The sequence below is a fragment of the Geotrypetes seraphini genome, chromosome 5 (genome assembly GCF_902459505.1).
Source record: "Geotrypetes seraphini chromosome 5, aGeoSer1.1, whole genome shotgun sequence".
Taxonomy (NCBI): Eukaryota; Metazoa; Chordata; class Amphibia; order Gymnophiona; family Dermophiidae; genus Geotrypetes; species Geotrypetes seraphini.
Genome location: NC_047088.1, coordinates 163,909,592 through 163,931,660, shown reverse-complemented (window position 1 = coordinate 163,931,660; position 22,069 = coordinate 163,909,592). Strand labels below are relative to the sequence as shown.

Here is a 22,069-nt window from a genome sequence, read left to right as displayed (position 1 = left end):
ATTAGCTGAAGTCTATGGAGTTTTTTTTTTTAGTTAGGCTTAAATAGATGGAGTTGCAATAATCCAGTCTAGAGAGGATGGTGGATTGAACAAGGACGACGAAGTGAGAATGATGAAAGTACGATCTCACTTTCCTCAACATATGAAGACTAAAGAAGCATTTTTTACCAAGAAGTTGAGGTGGTCATTGAAGGAGAGAGAGGAGTCTATGATGATGCCAAGGACTTTGCTTGAAAACTCAAGCTGAAGAGTGGAAACAGAAGATAATGGGATGGAGGTGGGTAAATGACCTAATATTGGGCCGAGCCAAAGTAGTTTTGTTTTGGACTCGTTCAATTTCATTTGTACAGAATGTGCCCAGGATTGAAGGTTCATTATACATGCGGATATGTTCTCAGCGAGGTTAGTGAGGTTCGAGTCGGTCTCAAGGAGGATGAGGATATCGTCAGCATAGGTGTAGAGAGTCTCCAGGAGGGATAGATGAAGAAGTTTCAAAGAGGACATGTAAATATTGAAAAGGATAGGAAAGAGGGGTGAGCCTTGCGGGACTCCACATATCGGCTTCCAGGGAGGGGATGAGGTACCGTTTATGTTAACGGTGTAGGAGCGTAAGCGTAGGAATTTCGAGAACCAGTCTAGGACTGTGGAACTTATGCCTATTTCAGAGAGTTGGAAGATTAGGATATCATGATGGATGACGTCGAAAGCTGCGGAGAGGTCAAATTGTAGAAGTACAGCGAATTTGTTGCGAGAATGAAGTTGTTGTACCTTAGAGATTAGTGAGGCTAATAGGGATTCGGTGCTGAAGTTGGGTCTGAAGCCAAATTGGTGGGGTAGGAGAATAGAGAAACTTTCTAGGTAGAATGAGAGTTGAGTGGATATGATGGATTCTAACATCTTGGTTAGGAGAGGGATATTTGCTATTCGACAGTAATTGGAGGGAATAGAGGGGTCAAGGTCGGTCTTTTTCAGAAGAGGGGTTAGTGCAATATGTCCCATTTTGGAGGAGAAAAGGCCCGATGTTAGAGCAGCGTTTATAAGTTTGGTGAGGGAAGCGATGGCTTGTGTAGAGATATTCTTGAATAGGTAGGAGGGGAAAGGATCCAAAGTACATTTGCAAGTTTTTAGTTTGAGGCAGAGTTTGGAGACTTGCAATTCGGAAACAAGCTCAAAAACGGTCCAGGATCTGTCGGCTGGAATGGGATTGGAGACAGGTAGGGAAGGGTTGAGGTCAGTAGAGATTAGGGAGTTGTAGGAGACTGTAGGCGGGAAGGAGCATCTTAGGGTGGTAACCTTTTCATTGAAGAATTTTGCAAGGGCATCTGCTGATAGAGATGAGGGGAGCAAGGATGGGTCCTTTTTTGTAGTTAAGGAGCACCAAATGTTAAACAACGCACTGATCTGGTTGTTGGATCTGGAGATTTTATCTCTGAAGAAATTCTTCCTGGCTGTTTTTAGTAATGAATTGTAAAGTTTAATATTGACCCTCCAGGTCTGTCTATCTGAGGGGGATTTAGATTTTTTTCCATTTGCGCTCCAAAGTGTGACATTTCTGTTTCAGCTCTCTATGGAGTGGTAGATACCAAGGGGCCTTTCAGGGGTAGGAGATGGTTTTTGTGGATATTGGAGCGAGGGACTGATAGATGGATTCGGAGAGGGAGATCCTATTGCACCAGCAGGATTCAGAGTCTGTAGGCTTAGGATTGGAGGAGAGTTGGTTGAGAAATTTGGACCAGAAAAGATTACTCGAAATTTTCTTGCGGAAGGTTATTGAATGGGAGGAATGGGATGGGGGTTCAAGGTGTGACATGAAAATGGGGAGGCAAGTAGCCCCTAAGAAGTGGTCAGACCAAGGGACTTGTTCCCAACGGGTGTCATCGGTTGAAGTTTTGAAGGCATTAAGGTCGAGGAAAGTGGTGAAGTCTAGTGTATGTCCTTTTTCGTGGGTTGGAGAAGAGGTAGGTGAGGGGAAACCTAGAGAGGTAAGGAAGTTGTTAAATTCGATCGTGTCCTTGCTGTTGGTGTCATCAAGGTAGAGATTAATATCACCAACAATCAGTAGTCTTTGAAATTTAAGAAAGGCGTTTGTTATAGCCTCAAAGACGAGATTGGAGGAGTTATTCCAAGGGGTGGGTGGGCGGTATAGTAATAAGATGCCCAATGGGTGAGTGCGGAGTTCATCATTGACAGAGACAAGCATATATTCTAGAGAGGCGTGAGTGCCCTTCTCGAGGAGCTGGACGTCAAAGAAAGATTTGTAGAGCAGTGCCAGTCTGCCTCCTTTTCGGTTGGATCTGGGGGAGAAGAGCCTTGATAACCATGAGGGAGGAGTTCGTTTTGTGTAAAAAGATCATCTTTGGCGATCCATGATTCCGTGATGCACAAGAATCCAGGGTCGAACTCATCTAGAAGTCCTTCAAGATTTGGGTCTTATTGCATGCTGATCTGACATTGCAATAAAGAGTCGGGACTGGGGTGAGAGAGTCAAAGACAGCATTGGGAAGATTGGCTGGGGTCAGGGGCTTTAGTGAGTTTAGGTTGACTTTTCAGAGATTTTTCTTGAAAGGGGGAATTCTGGTGCGTATCAGCGTGGGGATACTGAGGCCAGGGCAAATATTATTGGTGTTTGGTGGGTCGAGTAGGTTGGGGGAGGGGGGTATCAGACAGAGGGAAGAATAGAGAGGTGAGCAGAATTGGAGGAGAAGGAACCAGAAGAAAGGATTCATGGCGGGATAGGGCCGGATGATTGGTGTGTGAAAGTCTGCAGCAGGGGGGGATTAGTGTTAGCTAAGGAAGGGGCAGGGGACTTAATTAGGCTGGATGAGTGCATAGTCAAGAGTAGGGAAGAAAGGCGAAACCTTTGGCAGTAATACAGTTTGGCACTGAACAAAAGTTAAGAGATGATAGGCTCAGGAGTAATCTAAGGAAATATGTTTTTACGGAAAGGGTGGTAGATGCGTAGAACAATCTCCAAGAGGTAGTGGAGAGAGAGACTGTGTCTGAATTCAAGAAGGCGTGGGCACATGAATATTAACCCCCCCAACCTTTTTTTACTCCTTTTGTGAGGGAAAAGTGGTACCTCCACTTATATTCATTGTCTTATATTTGAGTATATACAGTAAGTCCCATTACTAACTGCAGAACCCAGGAGCTCGCTACTTCTAGATTTAATTTCATTTTTAAAAACTTCTACCCCAACTAAAAAAGTGGCTTATATAAAGAACGTATACAAAATCAATTTACACAAAATATACAAAACACAATATCACATTATCATAACAGACTATAAACAAATTTAAAATTAATCAAGCAATACTTTATACAAAATAAAATAAATTTCCATAAATTTAACTAAACTTATCATCATATTATCACAACACACTGTAAATTTAAAACAATTTTTTAAAAAATGGTTAAGTAACACTTTATATACTTAGGGCTTCTTTTACGAAGCCGTGTTAGGAGTTTTAGCGCACACAGCTTTTTAGCGCACGCTAAACCTGCGCTACGTGGCTAGAACTAATGCCAGCTCAATGCTGGCGTTAGCATCTAGCGAGGCCGGCAGTTTAGCGCACGTTAAACCACTAATGCAGCTTCGTAAAAGGAGCCCTTAGGCTCCCTTTTATGAAGCCGCATTATGCTTTTTTATTGCTGGCTAGAGCGGTATTAACTCCTACGCTCATAGGAATTCTGAGCATCAGAGCTTTACTGCCATGGCTGGCGATAAAAAAGCCTAATGCAGCTTCATAAAGGGAGGGAGAGGGGGTTAGGGTCAGATACTGAAAAAAAAAAAAGGCAGTGACAGACACCTAGATTACTCCTACCAGCGCCTAGTTTGTGTTATAAGTGATGCAATAATTGGTTGCACCATTAAAAATCTATTAAAATCTCACTGAAAAACAAGGTGCTGCTAGGCGATCTCTGGGACCAGCACCTGGGTCCATGATGCCTAGCGGCAAATAGTGACGCCGAAGCCTGGAAAGACTAGAGAGGTAAGGGCTCTTCAGCTTGGAAAAGAGATGGCTGAGGGGAGATATGATTGAAGTCTACAAAATCCTGAGTGGAGTAGAGCAGGTACAAGTGGATCAATTTTTTACAAGTTTATTATTTTTAATATACCGACCATAAACAGGTATCTAGCTGGTTTACAATGCTAAAAAATAATAATACTTAAAAAGGGGCGAAGAGTGAACATTAAAGACGTTTTACAAAGACAAACATGAGAATGGGGTTAAAAAGAAAAAAAAAGGGGGGGTAAAGTTACATTGTTTTAATTAAGGGGGGGGGAAACGAAAAAAAAGGTGAGAAGAAAAGATTAACAAAAACTAAAGTAGAGTTGTGCGGGGACAAAAATCCCGTCCCCACCAGTATCCCGCCCATCCCCACCCATCCCTGCCAGAATCTCCTCCATCCCCACCCGTTCCTGCCAAAATTCCCTCTGTCCCTGCCCATCCCCGTGAGGAATCCCATCTGTCCCCGCCCATCCCCATGAAGAATCCCCTCCGTCCCCGCCTGAAACTGCAAGGAATCTCCTTTGACCCTGCCCATCCCCCCATAAATGTTATCTATCCCCATAAAACGCAGCAATTACTTCTGACAGTTTTTATATATTTTTTTAAGTCTTAGTTTATTTAAACCAACAATTAAATATAATATAAACAAATAACAGTGAACAAAAATAAGAGATGCATACATCATTAGAAAGAATTATTATAGACATTAGGTCATGTGACTGTAGGGTTGACCATTTCTTGTTAAAAGAAATAAGAGTTGGATTTTTTGGCAATATAAAGCTCTGTAGAGCAAACAAATCTAGTTCCACCTTCTGGCATAGGTAACCTGTGAAAGGTCCTTCCAAGATCCACAAATGGTTTTTAGTGCAGCAATGAGTAAAGAATCAAACAATGCAACATCAAAATAATTTAAAGCAGAATTGAGAGAAGCACTTTCAGGACAATGGTTGCATAAGAAAAATGTGCCAAAACTGAATTGGAAACTCCAAAACAAACTCAGCAAGTACTTCATTTTGTACAAAACACAATTGGTGGCATAACCATGAGAGGGGGCTGGACCTCCAACTTTGAGCTAAGCTCCCCTCAACTTTGAGCTTAGCTCCCCTCTGTTGCTGTAGCTGGTGGGACATTTTGTTTTTCCATCATCTTGGTCCCAGCTTCTGCTTTTGTCTGTCTTCTACTAATTCTCTTTCCAGGCCTCAGGAACCTGGTTCTATCCCCGTGGGAGTCCCATAGACCTGGGGGATCCCCACAGGAGTCCCATAGACCTGGGGGGGATCCCCAAGGGAGTCCCATAGACCTGGGGGGATCCCCACGGGAGTCCGGTAGACCTGGGGGTATCCCCACAGGAGTCCCGTGGACCTGGGGGGATCCCCACGGGAGTCCCACGGGACCTGCGGGATTCCCGTAATCCCCGTTCCCATTCAAACCTCTAAACTAGAGGACACTCGAAGTTAGAGTAATACTTTTAAAACCAATAGGCGGAAATATTTTTTCACTCAGAGAATAGTTAAGCTCTGGAATGCTTTGCCAGAGAATGTGGTAAGAGCAGTTAATGTAGCTGGTTTTAAAAAAGGTTTGGACTAGTTCTTGGAGGAAAAGTCCCTAGTCTGCTGCGAGACAGACATGGAATGGTAGCATGGAATGGTAGCACGGAATGCTGCTACTATTTGGGGTTTTGCCAGGTACTTGTGATTTGGATTGGCCTCCACGAAGGCGGGATACTGGGCTGGATGGACCATTGGTTTGACCCAGTAAGGCTATTCTTATGTTCTTAAGTTAATCAACATCTGACATATTGAAATCACCTACTAGCAGCATTTTCCCTTTCTTAGCGATATTGTAAATGTCTTCTATTAAATCTCGGTTCACTTCCTCTGCCTCTAAAGGAGGTTTCAAGTTTATTAGGTTTTTATATACAGCCTATCAAGGTTATCTAAGCGGTTTTACAATCAGGTACTCAAGCATTTTCCCTATCTGTCCCGGTGGGCTCACAATCTATCTAACGTACCTGGGGCTATGGAGGATTAAGTGACTTGCCCAAGATCACAAGGAGTAGCGCTGGATTTGAACCCACAACCCCAGGGTGCTGAGGCTGTAGCTCCAACCACTGCGCCACACACTCCTATATCACCCTTTTGTAATGGCTCCCATCACTGTTCATTAGCAGTTACCATTCATGTGCCGCTTAGCACACGTTAGTAAAAAGGGGCCTTAAGATATATTAAGGAATAAGTTTTATTTTGTATTCAGATAGTGAAAAATGTGTGTGAAGATCACAGCCAGCAAAATGAGCTCTGATGTGTAACTGTTTAACAAGTTTAAATCTTCCTAGTTTAAAATAATTTGGGTTCTGAAATAAGCACTCTCAGATTTCTTTACTTTTGATCATATCAGTAAAATCCAATTAAAAAAGAAATATTACATATGCTATGATTACATTTAAGTGCTGACATACTGCATGCTTCAAATATCTCCCCAATGAAGTGTTTCTCAGGTTTGGCACATGTATCAAATTAATTTTCCAGCGGCAAATAATTAATGCTTTAGCTGAAGATCCCTGGCCTTTGAATATATTAGCAAACTCCACAAGGCATGGGGAGTGCGTGCATAACATGCTAACACATGCCATTACCTAGTAAAGTTAATAACAGGTCCAATTAAGAGCTACGTTGGATAAATGGATTCACTGATTTATAGTAATTTAAGCTCTTTGATGATATTTTATATGCCTTTGCTCAAAACACCATTGCCAAACGTGTTTTATTTGCAGTTAAATAGGTCTAAATGCTAACAGATATGCATTGGTGCTCACATTTAGAGATCAATCTATTAAAGTCTGTTAAAGTTTGCACATACCATATTTTTCGCTCCATAAGACACACCTGACCATAAGATGCACCCAAGAATTAGAGGAGGAAAATAAGAAAAAAAAACCATTCTGAAACAAATTCTCCCTGCCAGACTCTGCACCCTATCCCCCTTCCTGCCAGGCTCTGTACCCTGTCCCCCCTCTGGTGGGCTACTGCTAGGCCGGGACAAGGCAGGCCGGGACAGAGCAGGCAGGCCTAGTGGCAGTCAGGCTGGCCTAGTGACAGACAGGGAGGCAGTGCCCCCACTCCCCAACAGGGCCCCCCAACCTGAGGCAAGTAGGCAGGCAGACAGGATCCCCCCTTACCTTAACTCCTCCTCTTCCAGCTTTCAGCCTCCTGCCTTTCCATCCGGCTTTTTCCCCAGATAGCGGCAGAGTCCGAGCGGCAAGAAGGCAGGCGCAAGTTTTTTGCTTTCTGCCTTGCCGCTATAGGGCAGGAACTTTCAGCCTCCTGCCCTTCTCTCCTGCTTTCTCTCCCTAAGCGGCAGCAGCAGAGCGGCAAGCAGACAGGTGCGAGTTTCTCACTTCCTGCCTTGTCTCGCACCATTCTGTGAATGGCTGCCCCAGTTCTCGCATACGTCTACCAGCGCTATAGAAATAAGTTGTAGTAGCAGTCTATCTTTTTTTTTTTCTGCAACCATTCCGCGTGCATTGCTTTTATTTTAAGAGCAAAGCTTTCTGCATTTCCAGAAAAATAAAACCACCTGGAAAATCCCTAATCGTCGCCTGCCATAAAAATGGCCACAGCATTTCCTCCTTTTAACTTGCAAGCAATACAGTATTGACTTTTCACAAACGGTACAAAGTTAAACTATAGGAATGCGACCAGGGAAACGAGGGGTTTGCTGACATTAATCGGGCTTAAAGCAGCGTTACAACTACAAAATTTAATTTGGGAAATTCTAGCTCCACCCTTACCATCGGATTCACCAACACTGCACCGAGGAAGGCAGCGCTGACCTTGCAGAGAAATTCATCGTTTCGGAGAAAGCTCTTCCGTGTTAAATCCGAACATGCACCGTTAAAGAACAAAGCGAAATCCCCCACTACGCAGGTCAGCAGAGAAGAGACAGCTAGAAGGCTCACCTCTATATTGTCTGATTGCAAGGTGCAGCGGTAAGACTGGGGAAGGTGCTTTCTCTCCCTGAGCAGCAGCAGCAGAGCGGCAAGCAGGCAGGTGCAAACTTCTCACTTCCTGCCTTGTCCTGCGCCACTCTATGAATGGATGCCCCAGTTCTCACGAGAACTGGGAGAGCCATTCACAGAGTGGCGCAGGACAAGGCAGGAAGCGAGAAACTCGCACCTGCCTGCTTGCAGCTCTGCCGCTGCCGCTCGGGGAGAGAAAGCAGGAGAGAATGGCAGGAGGCTGAAAGCTCCTGCCCTACAGCGCTGGACTGCCATTCACGGAGCGGCAAGGCAAAACTCACGCCTGCCTTCTTGCCGCTCCGACTCTGCCGCTGCCTGGAGAGAAAGTTGGATGGAAGGGCAGGAGGCTGAAAGCTCCTGCCCTACAGCGCTGGACCGCCCGTACAACCTGAGAAATGAAGGTGGTGGGGGGGGTAGTTAGTATTCGCTCCATAAGATGCACCCTTATTTCCACCCACTTTTTTGGGGAAAAAAAGTGAGTCTTATAGAGAGAAAAATACGGTATGTAAACAAATGCAAAAAATGCTGATAGCACATGTGATCTACCGGTAATTTCTGTGCATTAATAGCAATTTGAATATTATCAATTAGCTTGCAAGAATTTTAACTATGTCAATAAGGTAATGAGATGAAAAGCAGTCTGGGGTAGATATTGAAAGGGGGTTAAACAGGCAGGAGCGGTTCCTGCCTGCTTATTGGTAAACCCCACTCAGTGGACCATCCCCAGAAATTCAGCAGCATTAACTGCTTGCTTCTGAATATATTAGCATAGGGTCGGCTTCACTAAGCAAACCGATCGGTTTGCTACTCCTTTGCGACCAGATTTCCCTCTGGCCCGATTCAATAACCTCTCCTGCAATCTGCTTCCAATCTGTGCATACAAATGAGGGGAAACACATGCAAAGTAGACAGGGACGTGATTCACCAAACAAATTTTTGAAACCGACTGGGCTGGCCGATCAACCCAAGAAGCGACTGCTGGGGACCAGTAGAAAACAACTTTCCGACTCTCCAGCTCCATTGAAGCCCTGCTCTCTGCTGCCCTGAATCACTCCTGCCTGCTGCCCCGATGCTCTTCTCCGGTTCTCTCCTGCCTGCTCTGCCCTGAATTGCCAATCTGCTCTTCCCTGGTTTTCTCCTGCCTGCTGCCCTAAATCTCTCCTGCCCTTCCCCGCACTGCGAGCCCTTAGTTTTAACCCAAGGGTTTAAAATGGGTTAAGACCACGGGCTCGCTGGTCTACAAAAAAGTTTAAAAGTTAAAATAATTTTTTAAAAAGTCATGAGGGGTATTAGATGTATGTGCAGACCATCTACAGACGGTCTGCGTATGCACGGGATTGCACACTAATGATCCGTGTCGGCAGAGGAGGGCATTCCTATGATCACCCTCATTTGAATGTTTTCCTGTTGTGAATTCATCGGGCTGGCTGGGATCGGCCACGCATCGTCCAGGAAAAACGGGTTAGTGAATCTAGCCCATAGTAACATAGGAGCTAATATTTTCTAGGGTACTGCAGGCTTAAACTAAACTGAGTGGGCCAACTTCTAGTATTTAGCAGTACTTAACAGGGCAATGCCACTGAATATCAGCTCTGATAATTTAATCCAAATGCAGTCTGGAGGCAGAGTCAGGGAGGAGCCAGGAATTATACAGTTACCTTTAATATTCAGTGACAGTGCCCAAACAGCTATGTATACAGACAGATCTGCTCAAAAGGTTTTCAATTTTGGAGACCTTATCTGGCAAAGGACATAAGAAGACTTGAAGCGACAAAAATGATAGTAAGTTTGCGTCAGAAGACGTATGAGGAGAGACTGGAAGCCCTGAATATGTATACACTACAAGAAAGGAGGGACAGGGGAGATATGATTCAGACAATCAAATACTTGAAAGGTATTAATGTAGAACAAAATATTTTCCAGAGAAAGGAAAATGGTAAAATCAGAGGACATAATTTGAGGTTGAGGGGTGGTAGATTCAAGAGTAATGCAAGGAAATTCTACTTTATGGAGAGGGTGGTGGATGCCTGTAATGCGCTCCTGAGAGAGGTGGTGGAGAGGAAAACGGTGATGGAGTTCAAAGAAGCGTAGGATGAACATAGAGGATCTAGAATCGGAACATAATAGTAAATATTGAAGAACTAAGGCTAGTACTGGGTAGACTTGCACGGTATATGTCTGTATATGGCCTTGGGCTGGGGATGATGGGCTGGGGAGGGCTTCAATGGCTGGGAGGGTGCAGATGGGCTGGAGTGAGTTTTGATGGAGACTTCAGCAGTTGGAGCCCAAACACAGTACTGGGTAGAGCTTTGGATTCTTGCCCAGAAATAGCTAAGAAGAAAAAAAAAAAATATATCAAATTTAAATTGAATCAGGTTGGGTAGACTGGATGGACCATTCGGGTCTTTATCTGCCATCATCTACTATATTACTAGGTTACTGATATTTGTTCATTTGGCTATGCAGGTGCACTGGATATCAGCCTACACCCAAATAATTTCCAGGTAGCAACCCATTTCCTGTGCTCTTCCCTCTCTGTCAAACAAGAACTGATCCCTTCTCCTATATACCCCCAAGAATTTTGTTCCCCCCATAGCAGGCCCAATCCTGAAGCCCCTAAGAGCATCAGTCTTTCTTCCCATAGCAGTCCCTCAGGTCCCCCTAAGAGCATCAGTCCCCCTCAACAGAAGCCTCCTCTCATACCCTCCGAAAAGCTGTCTCCCATATGGACCACTCCTGATGGTTCTCCCCTTCTCCTGAAGCACTCACCCTCCTGAAGCACTGCCTGTTGATTCAGGAGGTATAGTTTGGATGGGAGAAATCCCCAATCACAGTCCATGTTGGCTCAAACCTTAAAACGTTTGCTGTGGCCTCTAGCAAGACTACTGCTAGAGGTTACAGCAGCCATTTTGAGACCAAAGCATGAAGGAACATGACTGAAAGGCATATATATTTTTTTTTTTCAAAAGACAATGCTCTCTGGATATGTTGGATATTCAAAACCAACTACCATAGTACCACTTCAGCCCCAGATATTGTTTTGACTGCCATGACAGGGTTTACAAAAACCCTGACCTTTGTAGTTGAATACTGACCTGATCAAAATTAGAGCATTAGGCTTTAGCATCCATATTGCTAATATAATGCACTCAAATTAAAGAGATCATTGCCTTTTGAACATATATACTGCCTTTCAGTCATGTTCATTTGTGCTAAATTACCAAAAATTAAAGGGTTAGAGCACATGCTCAATCCTCACAATAAAACCCCAGAGCCTTAGGCTTGTGGGAAGACTCCTCTAGATCCTCAAAGATTCTCAACCCTATGATAAGATCCTCCAGACACTCGCTCTTCCTGTGGTGAAATGGTGGCATTGAATATTATTCCACACTTTGACTATACATGAAATGTGCCATGGAAGGGTTGGGGAAGGACATTGCCCCTCAGTCCCTTGACCCTTAGGTCATGCTACAATAAATTTAATTTGCAATGCCATACTGTTACTAGCTGGGAAATAGCAAAACCAACAGGCTAGAGATTTTGTTAGATAGTGGTAAAAATGAGTATTTTGTTTTGTTTTTAATTTGAGAAATGCATTATCAGGTCAATTGAGATTTTCCAAATATAGATCACCTGCACTTTTACCAATATCTGACCACTTTGAAAGTGTTATTCAAACATGTCACCTGAGGTACTGAAATACTTACATTTGCGGCCACAATCTCAAACCAGGCTTTCAAAGACTGCCAGGATGAAGTATCACTAGTATGTGTGTCACCTGCAGAGTAAAAGAAATATTAGACAAACTGTATAACTAGTTTTCACCTGAAAAATGTTTTAATAAAATATCCACAACAAGCAAAGATATGGGAAACCCACAAAAAGCCAACAAGGAGTCCAAACGTGGGAAACAAAACAATTGTCGCAATGGAGAGTGACGAAGTAATCAATTCTTTCAAAGCTCTTTATTAATATAATTCATATATAGGGCTTCTATATATGAATTATATATATATATATATCGAAATGACAGTGGCAGCATCTATTTGACTTAGAACTATCTAATTTCTGCAAACAAACAGGGGTCCAAAAACTTCTATGCAACAAAAAAAAATCTAGGTTTGTCTCATAGATGCTGACACTGTACACCTCATCCTCCAAGACAAAACCCTTGGCCATTGAGTAGCAGAAATCTGTTGCTTAATCTCAATGCTCCAAATATCTCTCAAACTTGTTTTTGGTTTCTTATTCATATAGCCAGATATTAATTTATACCACGTGGCTGCCTGATGCCCCAGCAAATCTGTCTGGAAGCATAGGCCCGGCAAGCTATACTGGTTTTTTAGATTTTGCCAATCAGGGAACCCCTTCTGAATGGCTTGCAATCACATATATATTTGAGATTTTGAAATACCAGATGATTATTGCAGTCATGAAAAATCAAGCATTTTCCTATTAGATATCATATCATCTAGCGTACATATACCTGCCTGCAACTAATGCTTCCAGAGGATCTTAGACTCACCAATTTGAATCTTGGAGTTCAACCATAGGACTGACACATGGATTTTTTCTACTGGAATCTCTTTTAAGTTGTTAATAAATTTTAAGTTGCTCCATGTGGCTAATAAGATACTATTGTCCTTATAAATTCTGGGCAATTTGATACTCGCTGTATGATATAATCTTAATGGAGACATAAGTTGCCATTCTAAGTAAAGTCAATCAGGGAGATGTTCCATGAGCTCAGGAAGGATCCAATACATACCCTGACGCAGTGTATAGACCTGATGGTACCTATAAAAATTTGGGAAATTTACCCCACCCGCCACAATTGGTTTTTGTAAAGATATTAAAGCTATTCTGCCAAATAAATTGAGTAAGAATACTATTTAATTTCTTATAAAAGGACCCTTGAAAATAAACTGGCAACATACTCATTTGGTAGCAAATTACAGGCAAAATAATCATCTTGACAGTTTGGACTCTTCCACACCAAGAAAGATGTAATGGGTTCCATTGCTCACACAATTCTGTGACCTTCAGCAATAAACGTTTTTCATTTACTCTCATTGTATCTTCCAGCGTTTTTTGAATACAAATACCTAAATATTTTATACCCTCTTCCTTCCAAAGGAAAGAGAATTAATCAAATAATCCTTTTACATAATGTACATTTAGCGGAAGAACCTCCGATTTACTCCAATTTATTTTATATCCAGAAAATTTTCCAAATCAGTCAATCAAATCTAGTAAATGCGGAATGGTATAGTCAGGATTCTTCAAATGAAACAAAATATCATCTGCATAAGCAGAGATCTTATATTCCCGACCTGCATAAGGAATACCTTGTATCTCCTTTGCCTGTTGAATAGCCAATAACAAGGGTTCCAGAACAATGTCAAAAAGCAAAGGGGATAGTGGACACCCTTGTCTAGCTCCCCTCTCCAAACGAAAACGCTCTGAACATAAGAATTACCGCTGCTGGGTCAGACCAGTGGTCCATCGTGCCCAGCAGTCCGCTCACGTGGCGGTCCCCAGGTCAAAGACCAGTGCTCTAAATGAGTCCAGCCTCACCTGCGTACGTTCCAGTTTAGCAGGAACTTGTCCAACTTTGTCTTGAATCCCTGGAAGGTGTTTTCCCCTATATCAGACTCCGGAAGAGCGTTCCAGTTTTCTACCACTCTCTGGGTGAAGAAGAACTTCCTTATGTTTGTACGAAATCTATAATATTAATATATAATCTGGCAGAAGGGGAACTATACAAGGTTTGAATCATTTCAATAAATCCGGATTCTACACCAAACCAATCCATTGCTTGATACATGAAGGTCCACTCTACACGATCAAAGGCCTTCTCTGCATCCAAGGACATGGAGAAGGCCGGATCTTCCATGGCTTTCGTTAAGTTTAACATGTGAACAGTCAGTCTGGTGTTATTTGAAGAATGTCTTTGAGCAACGAAACCCGTTTGGTGCATACCGATAATATAAGGGAGAGCCTTGGCTAAGCGTAAAGCCAAAAACTTAGCTAGAAGTTTTCCATCTACATTAATCAGAGAAATAGGCCTGTAATTTGAAACCAACATGGGATCTTTATTTGGCTTCGGCAAAACAATAGTTAAAGATTCTGCCATAGTACCTGAAATATAACCTTTATTTAGTTGTGCCTGATATAAATTTAAAAGATGTGGTAATAATGTAATTTGGAATGATTTATAAAACTCCATAGTGAATCCATCACCACCTAGAGCGGATCCAACTCTAAGGGACTTCAATGCTGTCTGAAGTTCTTTAAGTGATATAGGCCCCTCAAGATTTCCTTTTATATGCTCGGGAATTTTTGGCTCCTTGATTAACTTTAAAAACTCTAATCCCTCAGTTTCTTTATTTGAATAAAGCTCAGAAGAATAGAAAGCTTTGTAATAGTTCAGAAATTGATTTAAAATATGTCCAATTTGAGAATGAGTTTCACCCTTCTCATCTTTAATGGCCACAATCAATCTTTACTTTACTATTTTGGCCTTAAGATAATTAGCCAATAATCTTCCCGCTTTATTCGAGTTTCCATATAGAGCCTGTTGAGAAAACAAATTTTTCCTAGCCAATTGTGAGGAAATCTCATTGTATTTATATTTAGCTTTCAAGAGGGCCTGTAAAGTAATTTGTTCCCATTTCAAGGCCAATTGTGACTCTAAATTCTTAATATTTTGTTTCACATTAGTAAATTCCTTTTTTAACAATCTCCTAATATATGCCGAATATGAAATGATTTGCCCTCTCATAGTAGCTTTGAAAGCATCCCACAATGTTTCTAAAGAGATTTCCTCTGAGGTATTGAGTTGAAAATATTAATTCATTTTTATTTGAAACTCCTCAAGAAAGTTTGAATCTGCAAGCAATTTATTATTGAATCTCCAAACAGGTCTACTACAATCTTTTTCAGCAAGTTTAAATTCAAACACCAGCATGATCCGACAAAATAATCAGGTCTATGTTGGCCTTTGTAACCTGCTGCATACAAAAATATAATTTATTCATGAAAATGATTTATGCACATGAGAACATAAAGAAAACCCAACCATGTGCCTCAGGCCGCGCCTCCAGGTGGGACCTAAGGCTCCAGGGCCTATTCTGATTGGCCCACGCGCCTTAGGCCCCACCAGTAGGCGGAGCTTTGGGACGGATGGGCCAATCCGGCCTCATTCCGTCGTTGGCTGCCTGCCGGACAGGCGGGTTTGGCTCCCGTCTGTCCGGCCAACTACCAAAGGTACGGGGAAGGGGGGTGGGGGTGTCGTGGGGGTCGGCCAGGGGGGTCGCGGGTCGGCTGGGGGGGCGGTCGGAGGTTCTTGGGGGGGGCGGTCGTTGGAGGGAGGGGGGTTTGCGTCGAGGGCAGGAGGGCCTGGGATCCCTCCTGCCCGTAATGTAGTGCGGGGTGGGGTAGGGGGTCGCCGTGGCCAGGAGGGTTTGGGCTCCCTCCTGGCCCGATATTGTCGGGGAGTCGGCCGGGCAAGAGGGCTTGGGCTCCCTCTTGCTCCGATCGCGGGTGCGGGTGGGAGCGCTTGCGAGCGGTCGTTCGGGGTGGGGGTGCGAGCGGTCCTGCTGGGGGGGGTGAAAGGGGCGTCGGGCGGGGTGGGAACTATGTAGAAAAACTTTTGTATACCGCGCTCACGCGTATAACGCGCGAGGGGTATGCGCGGTAGGTAAAAACGCGTATAACGCGTGCGTTATATGCGTGAAAATACGGTAAATTATCTAAAGCCAATGATTTTAGAATCTTACTGGGTTGTTTATCCAACAATGGATCCATAACAGCATTAAAGTCTTCTGCTACTTTTAAATTAGAAGCTGCCAGTGGCATATCAACTGCTGGAGATTTTTGAAAAATTCAACCTGATTTAAATTAAGAACATAAATATTAAGAAGCATCAGGTTATCTTTTCCTGAGTTCATGTCCACTTGAAGCCATCTTCCCTTAGGATCTGCTGTAATTGCACCAAATGCAGCTGAGCATTTTCTATGTACTAGGATAGCCACCCCTGCCTTTTTCCCCACAGCAAGAGTGAAAAAACTATGCTTAACCCATCCCCCTTCCAACTTGACCACTTCAATAGCAGATAAGTGAATTTCCTGAATAAAATATATGTCCGCCTCCTGCTGTTTTAAAAAGTTGTGTTTTTTTCTCTTAATAGGATGGTTAAGTCCATTGACATTCAACGAGAATATTTTTAAAGCCATTTTAATTGATTGTACCATTCAACCAAATATTTTCTTGATTTCTCTTTAAACACATAAGTAGATATAATTCCCCCCAACATCAAGGACCCAATCCCCAACATCCTTCCACCCCCACCCCCAACCCATCCCAACTTATAACACGACAGCTTGTAAGCACACCTCTAGGTCAGGAGACCACCCACCTCTTCTCAAAATTAATACTCTAAATATCAATTAATAATCATGCAATTTGCATATTAATGTTTAAGATATCAACATACATAGGTCATTTTCAAAAATAAAAGATAGGCGTCTGGCTGATTTGAAAATGGACATTTTCTATACTGGATATTTTTTTTCAAAAATGTCCAAATTTGACTTAGATGTCCTATCAAAAATGTCCCTCCATGGGACACTCAAATTACAGATTAATACTGTTAAACCAATAGGAGGAAACTATTTTTTTTTTTTTTTTGCCCAGAGAATTGTTAAGCTCTGGAATGCATTGCCAGAGGTTGTGGTACGAGTGGATACCGTAGCTGGTTTTAAGAAAGGTTTGGACAATTTCCTGGTGGAAAAGTCCATAGTCTGTTATTGAGATAGACATGGAGGAAGTCATTGCTTGCCTTAGATTGGTAGCATGGAATGTTGCTACTCTTTGGGTTTTTTGCCAGGTACTAGTAACCTGGATTGGACACTGTGAAGACAGGCTACTGGGCTAGATGGACCATTGGTCTGACCCAGTAAGGCTATTCTTATGTTATTATGTTCATAAGGGTAAAGGGATTCGATATATTGCCTTCCTGTAGTACATATAGACCAGCTTGAAAGCTGGTGTAACTCTGCATGGCTAATGAGCGGGTATTAATACATATTTTGTAACCTACATGCCTACTTTGTAAATCCTCTCAAGTTCTGCAAAAACATAAGCCTCTTAACATGCTTACACCCAGGCTGCATAAAAGTATGGACTTTTTTATACTGCACATACTTACACATGAGTTAATTTTAAAAGAGGCTTTTCACATGTACAACAGGGTTTACATGTAAAATATCCCTTATAAATTTACCGCAATAAGTGCAGAGTTTTGATATCCTGTCTTTCACAATCCAAATTCACTCATCTCACAACTGAAATACAATATAGATTGCATTTAGCTTTCTTCACAAATGGGGTTCAAAACATTTTAACAAGAAATTTTAAAACACGGCAACAACCTGACATTTTTTAAAAGAGATATGAACCCATTCCAAATTTATTTGGAGAAAGCCACATGCAGTCTGCACAGATCCCAAGCAATATACGGTACTCAACAGTTAAATATTGCATGAAAATGATTAGTACAGACAAAATTCACTTTTCTCTAACATAGCAACAATAAAACAAATGTAATCCAGAGTAGTAATATTCTGGGAGGAACCAAGGCAACCTCAGACATTTTTAAATTTATTCCACTCCGGAAAAGGAAAATATCAAACATCTTCCTGAAATCTCTGGCGCCAATTCTGAGTTCAAGACGGTCAGTGGTTCAAAGGCTTTGATAGCCAGGGGCAAAAAATTCCCCATTTGTTCAATGCCATGCCTAACATAGTCATGGACATTTAATATCAGGAGGCCAATAGAGGTTATCCAGGTGCCAAATGACATTCAGACTAATGCCCAGATAATTGCCCAGACAATGTTATGACAGCATTTTTGCTCCCAGTACTTCTCAGACTCCACCCTTGGACCATCCGGCACTAACCTGGTTATCCCTTTTTGAATATGGCCTTTCTACACTAGAGTCTGTATAAACTGCCCAAAGTTGGGCAAAGATTGCAGACCTGCACATTAACTAATTGCCTAATTAAGTGAAAATAAATTATTGGCTTTAACAAGCACTAATTGGCAGTCAGTAGTACTTATGGCCTAAATTCTCGATATGGTGCTGGAATCGGCCGGTGCCTGAATAAATTGCACCGGCCACATGTCATTCAAACTATGGCACCATTTTGGAGAATTGAGGTCTGTGTCGAAGATAGGCATCGGAAATGTAGGCCAAGGTTTCACAGATCTACATTTACGGCACCTATCTTCAACGTAGAATCATGCTTAGTGGTGCTGAAAGTCAATCCAGCCCATAACTATGTCTCTTGAAATTCAGCAACAGTAAGCATCTGCATAGACGTGATTCAGGGGCCTTTTTTGTAGGCGCCTCATGAGGCCGACTTTTTTTTTTCTTAATTAGTTTTTAAATTGTTTTTTAACGGTGCGGTCAACTGCACTGTCCATAGCCAATTAAAACACTTAATTTAGGTGCTGTTCTGGCGCCTACCGACAGCTTCCAAACAGTGCCATTTTGAAAACCCCCAGGCCTATGTGCATTTTTGTCCTATACTTCTATTCTATAACCTGTGCACCTAACCTCTCACATGCAATTCTAAAGCAGGCAATTCTCTATATTAAGGAATCACAGAAAAAGAAATCAGGAGACTATCTTTCAAGCCAAAAAATTTGAACAAATTACTCCACTTTTGAAAAAGGTACAATGGCTACCTATAGCCCACCGAATTATGTTTAACATACTTTTTCTAACCTTTATTTAAGGTCCTTTCTTTCCATTTGCCTGCTTTCATTGATAAACTCCTAATTCCGGATGCTACATCCAGACCTCTTCGATCGACCCAACAATCCCTTCTTGCAGTCCCCTCCATTCAGCAATTATTTTACGATACCACTCGAAAAACAACCCAACTCGAAAAGCCCCAACATTGTGGAAGGCACTGCTACTTACTCTTAGGCGAGAATCCAATTTTTCCAAATTCAAATCAACGTTCAAACTTTTCTCTTTAAGGAAGCATATGAGACTTAGACCTTGAGCCTGACAAACTTTGCAGCATGCCCTTTTGTTCTTTCCTTCCCCACCACCTCTGTATTTCATAGCAATATAACCTTACCCTCTTCACTTTTGTATCTTGTGGAGCTGTTTTTGAGATTTGACTATTGTCACAAGCCCAGCACTACAGCTAGCCTTGTTCCAGGTAAAAAGCCTAGAAACATAGCTCTGAAGCTGAGGAGAGCAGCTCTACAAATAACATGGACCAGGACTTAGATTCTGAAGTGGTTTCCCAAGAGCAGGAGCCCTGGGAGAATTTAGGACACTATGGGCTAGATTCACAAAGCAAACCGATCGTGTACCGATCGGTTTGCGATCAGATTTCCCTCGGGCCCCATTCACTAACTTCTCCTGCGATCCATGCATGCAAATGAGGAGAAACATATGCAAAGTAGGCAGGGACGTGATTCACAACACACATTTCACGATCCGACTGGGCTGGACGATCAACTCCAGAAGTGACTGCTGGGGACTAGTCGCAGACTTTCTTTTCCCACTCTCCAGCTCTGCCCTGCTCTATGCTGCCCCAATCTCACTGTTTCTGGGGCTGCAGAAGCCCTGGGGATGGGACCACAACTTTAAAATTTCTCTTGCTACCCAGACTGATCTCTGCTGCCTTCCCTACAGTGCAGCCCCGCTTTAAACCCACGGGTTCGCACTGCAGGAAAGATGGCAGAGAGCAGGAGAGTCTGGGCAGCAAGATTGGCTGGAAGGAGAGAGCCAGCCCGCACGAAGGAAAAGTTAAATAAAAAAGTCATGGCTGGACGGGTCTAGACACATGCATAGACCATCTACAGATGGTCTGCGCATGCGTCGGGATCGCAGACCTGCAATCCGTGCTGGCAGATGGGGGCGTTCCTCCGATCGCCCCCCCCCCATCTGCATACTGAGGGTTGGAGAATTCATCGGACCTGCACGGATTGGGCCCAGATCAGGCAGGTTCGTGAATCTAGGCCTATGAGGGTAAAAACACCTTTAAACTTAAGCCAGTCACTATTAGGACACAGTTTAGGAAACAGGCACTGTCTCCTTTAGGCACACACCTGCTTAGGTTAATTGCAGAGCAGGAAAAAGCCCAGGGAGAGCTGAAGCCTGTCCATCCCCCACTTAGGCTTGGGCGTGGCACTCACAAACTAAGGCAGCTTGAGCAGTGCAAGCCAGAGAGAGACAGAGCTGAGCCAGCAGAGAAATCAGAGCCATGGTTAGGTGCTCCAGAGGTTAGGCCAGGAAATGAAATAGAAATGTTGGATTTGGAGGAATCCTTACCTGCAAGTCAGATGCCATGCCTAGAACCACAGGAAACAATGGAGATTGTTCTACCACCAGTTGGTGAACAAATGGATCCGAATTGAAGCTTGCTTTTTGACTACTTCTTGGATAGAGTAAAGAAGCTGATACTGTTTTGGTGTTTGATAAAAGGACTGTGTTTTGTTGGCTGGTTTTGTTCCCAGCAGCCTGAAGCTGTTTTGGAAGTTTACAAGGGCAATTAACAGGGAAAGCTGTCCTACCTGAAAAGGACTTTTGTGTTGCTATGTTTGATGAAGAAGACAGTATAAAAGCTGTTACTACTGCTGCTTTAGAACATTGCTAAACTCTGAGAGCACTATCCGTGCTGTCTGCAGGACTTTGTATTTTTTTTTTGAGGGGGGTGAGGGGGGTTCTTCTGCTTTTGACGTTACAAGCCAGTCATTGCTGCAGTGGAGATTGTGGGGCAGAATCCACATGAGATCCAAAGGGTTGGGATTGTGGGGCCTAAAAGGCTATTTTTATTTAAAGTGGATTCAGCAATTCCCCACTCTTCCAACTTACTAGAGTTGGTAGGGGAAGCCTGACTATATTTAGGCAGGCACAGTGAGTTTCGTAGGGAAATGTTTTGTGATGCAATGAACTGTGAAATACATACCTGTTTTGTATTTTTGATTTTGTTTATCACTGGCAAAATGTCAGCTATGTGAATTCTTGGACTTACACTGAAGTAAGGGCATTGCCAGCCCTGTGCTCACCTGGCAGCCCAAGAGGCTGCAGTGCAAACTGCATTAACAGGTGCACTGTTTGGGGGGGGGTTGTTGTTACATGTTTTGAACATTGGCTGAGTACAAAAATAAAGGTTACTTTATTTGAACAATGGCTGGATTGTGGCCTTATTGTATTTTGGGAGTTTTTTGCCATTCTTACTATTATTGTCCGAGAATATTATTTTCCTAGAAGGGTTTTTACCTTTTGAAGGCACGCCAAGATCATAAATTGCGCTCAGCGAGGGTACCCGCCTTAGGACCCAGCACCCACTGCGCAACACTATATATTTGTGTTTCTAACTCCCTCAATTTTATTGTTTTTAATTTTTAATCGCTTTGGAAATGAAAAGCGGTATATCAAGTCATAGTACACTTGAAACTAGAAGGTCAAGAGCATTCATAAGATATAGGCACAGAGTTATAAAATACTTGTCATTTACATGTTTAACTGCCCTTAACTGAGCATGGGAATTTACAACAGCTTTGGCCAAACTTAGACACAAAAATGCATGCTAAGCTAGTATTCTATATTGGCCATTTTGTGCAAAACAACCTTTATAAAATACTAGCTTAGCGCACATCATCCCTGTGCCTAACTTTGGTCAACCTATTCAGAATTCCCCCCGCTCTGTGTCCTGGCCACCTAAATAGTGGTTTCCTTCAAAATTGATCTCCTATGTTTGATCAAACAAAAAAAGGGAGATTGGACAATGGACCACCAATGAAGAGCCAAAAGAGTAGATAAGTCCACAAAAGTTCAAACCCACAAGTTCAGACCTGACACAGCACCATGTTTTGGCATCACACATGCCTGCCTCAGGGGTTGCACACACTCTGGGTAAGAGCTCATGCATAAAACAAACATCAATATAAGCAGGAAATCAATCGTAGACTTAGTCGTACTGCATGTATAACTGAAAGTTATACAGCC

General features: G+C 42.8%; 1 protein-coding gene across 5 annotated transcripts in view; it reads right to left on the bottom strand.

Annotated features, from left to right (window-relative positions):
- ABCA12 (ATP binding cassette subfamily A member 12) overlaps positions 1 to 22,069 on the bottom strand; it is a 604,574-nt gene that overhangs the window by 431,149 nt on the left and 151,356 nt on the right. For all 5 annotated transcript variants that reach the window (XM_033946149.1, XM_033946152.1, XM_033946153.1 and 2 more), the window contains exon 9: positions 11,739 to 11,809. In XM_033946149.1, the coding sequence (XP_033802040.1) occupies positions 11,739 to 11,809 (71 nt within the window). The remainder of the gene's footprint in view (positions 1 to 11,738; positions 11,810 to 22,069) is intronic.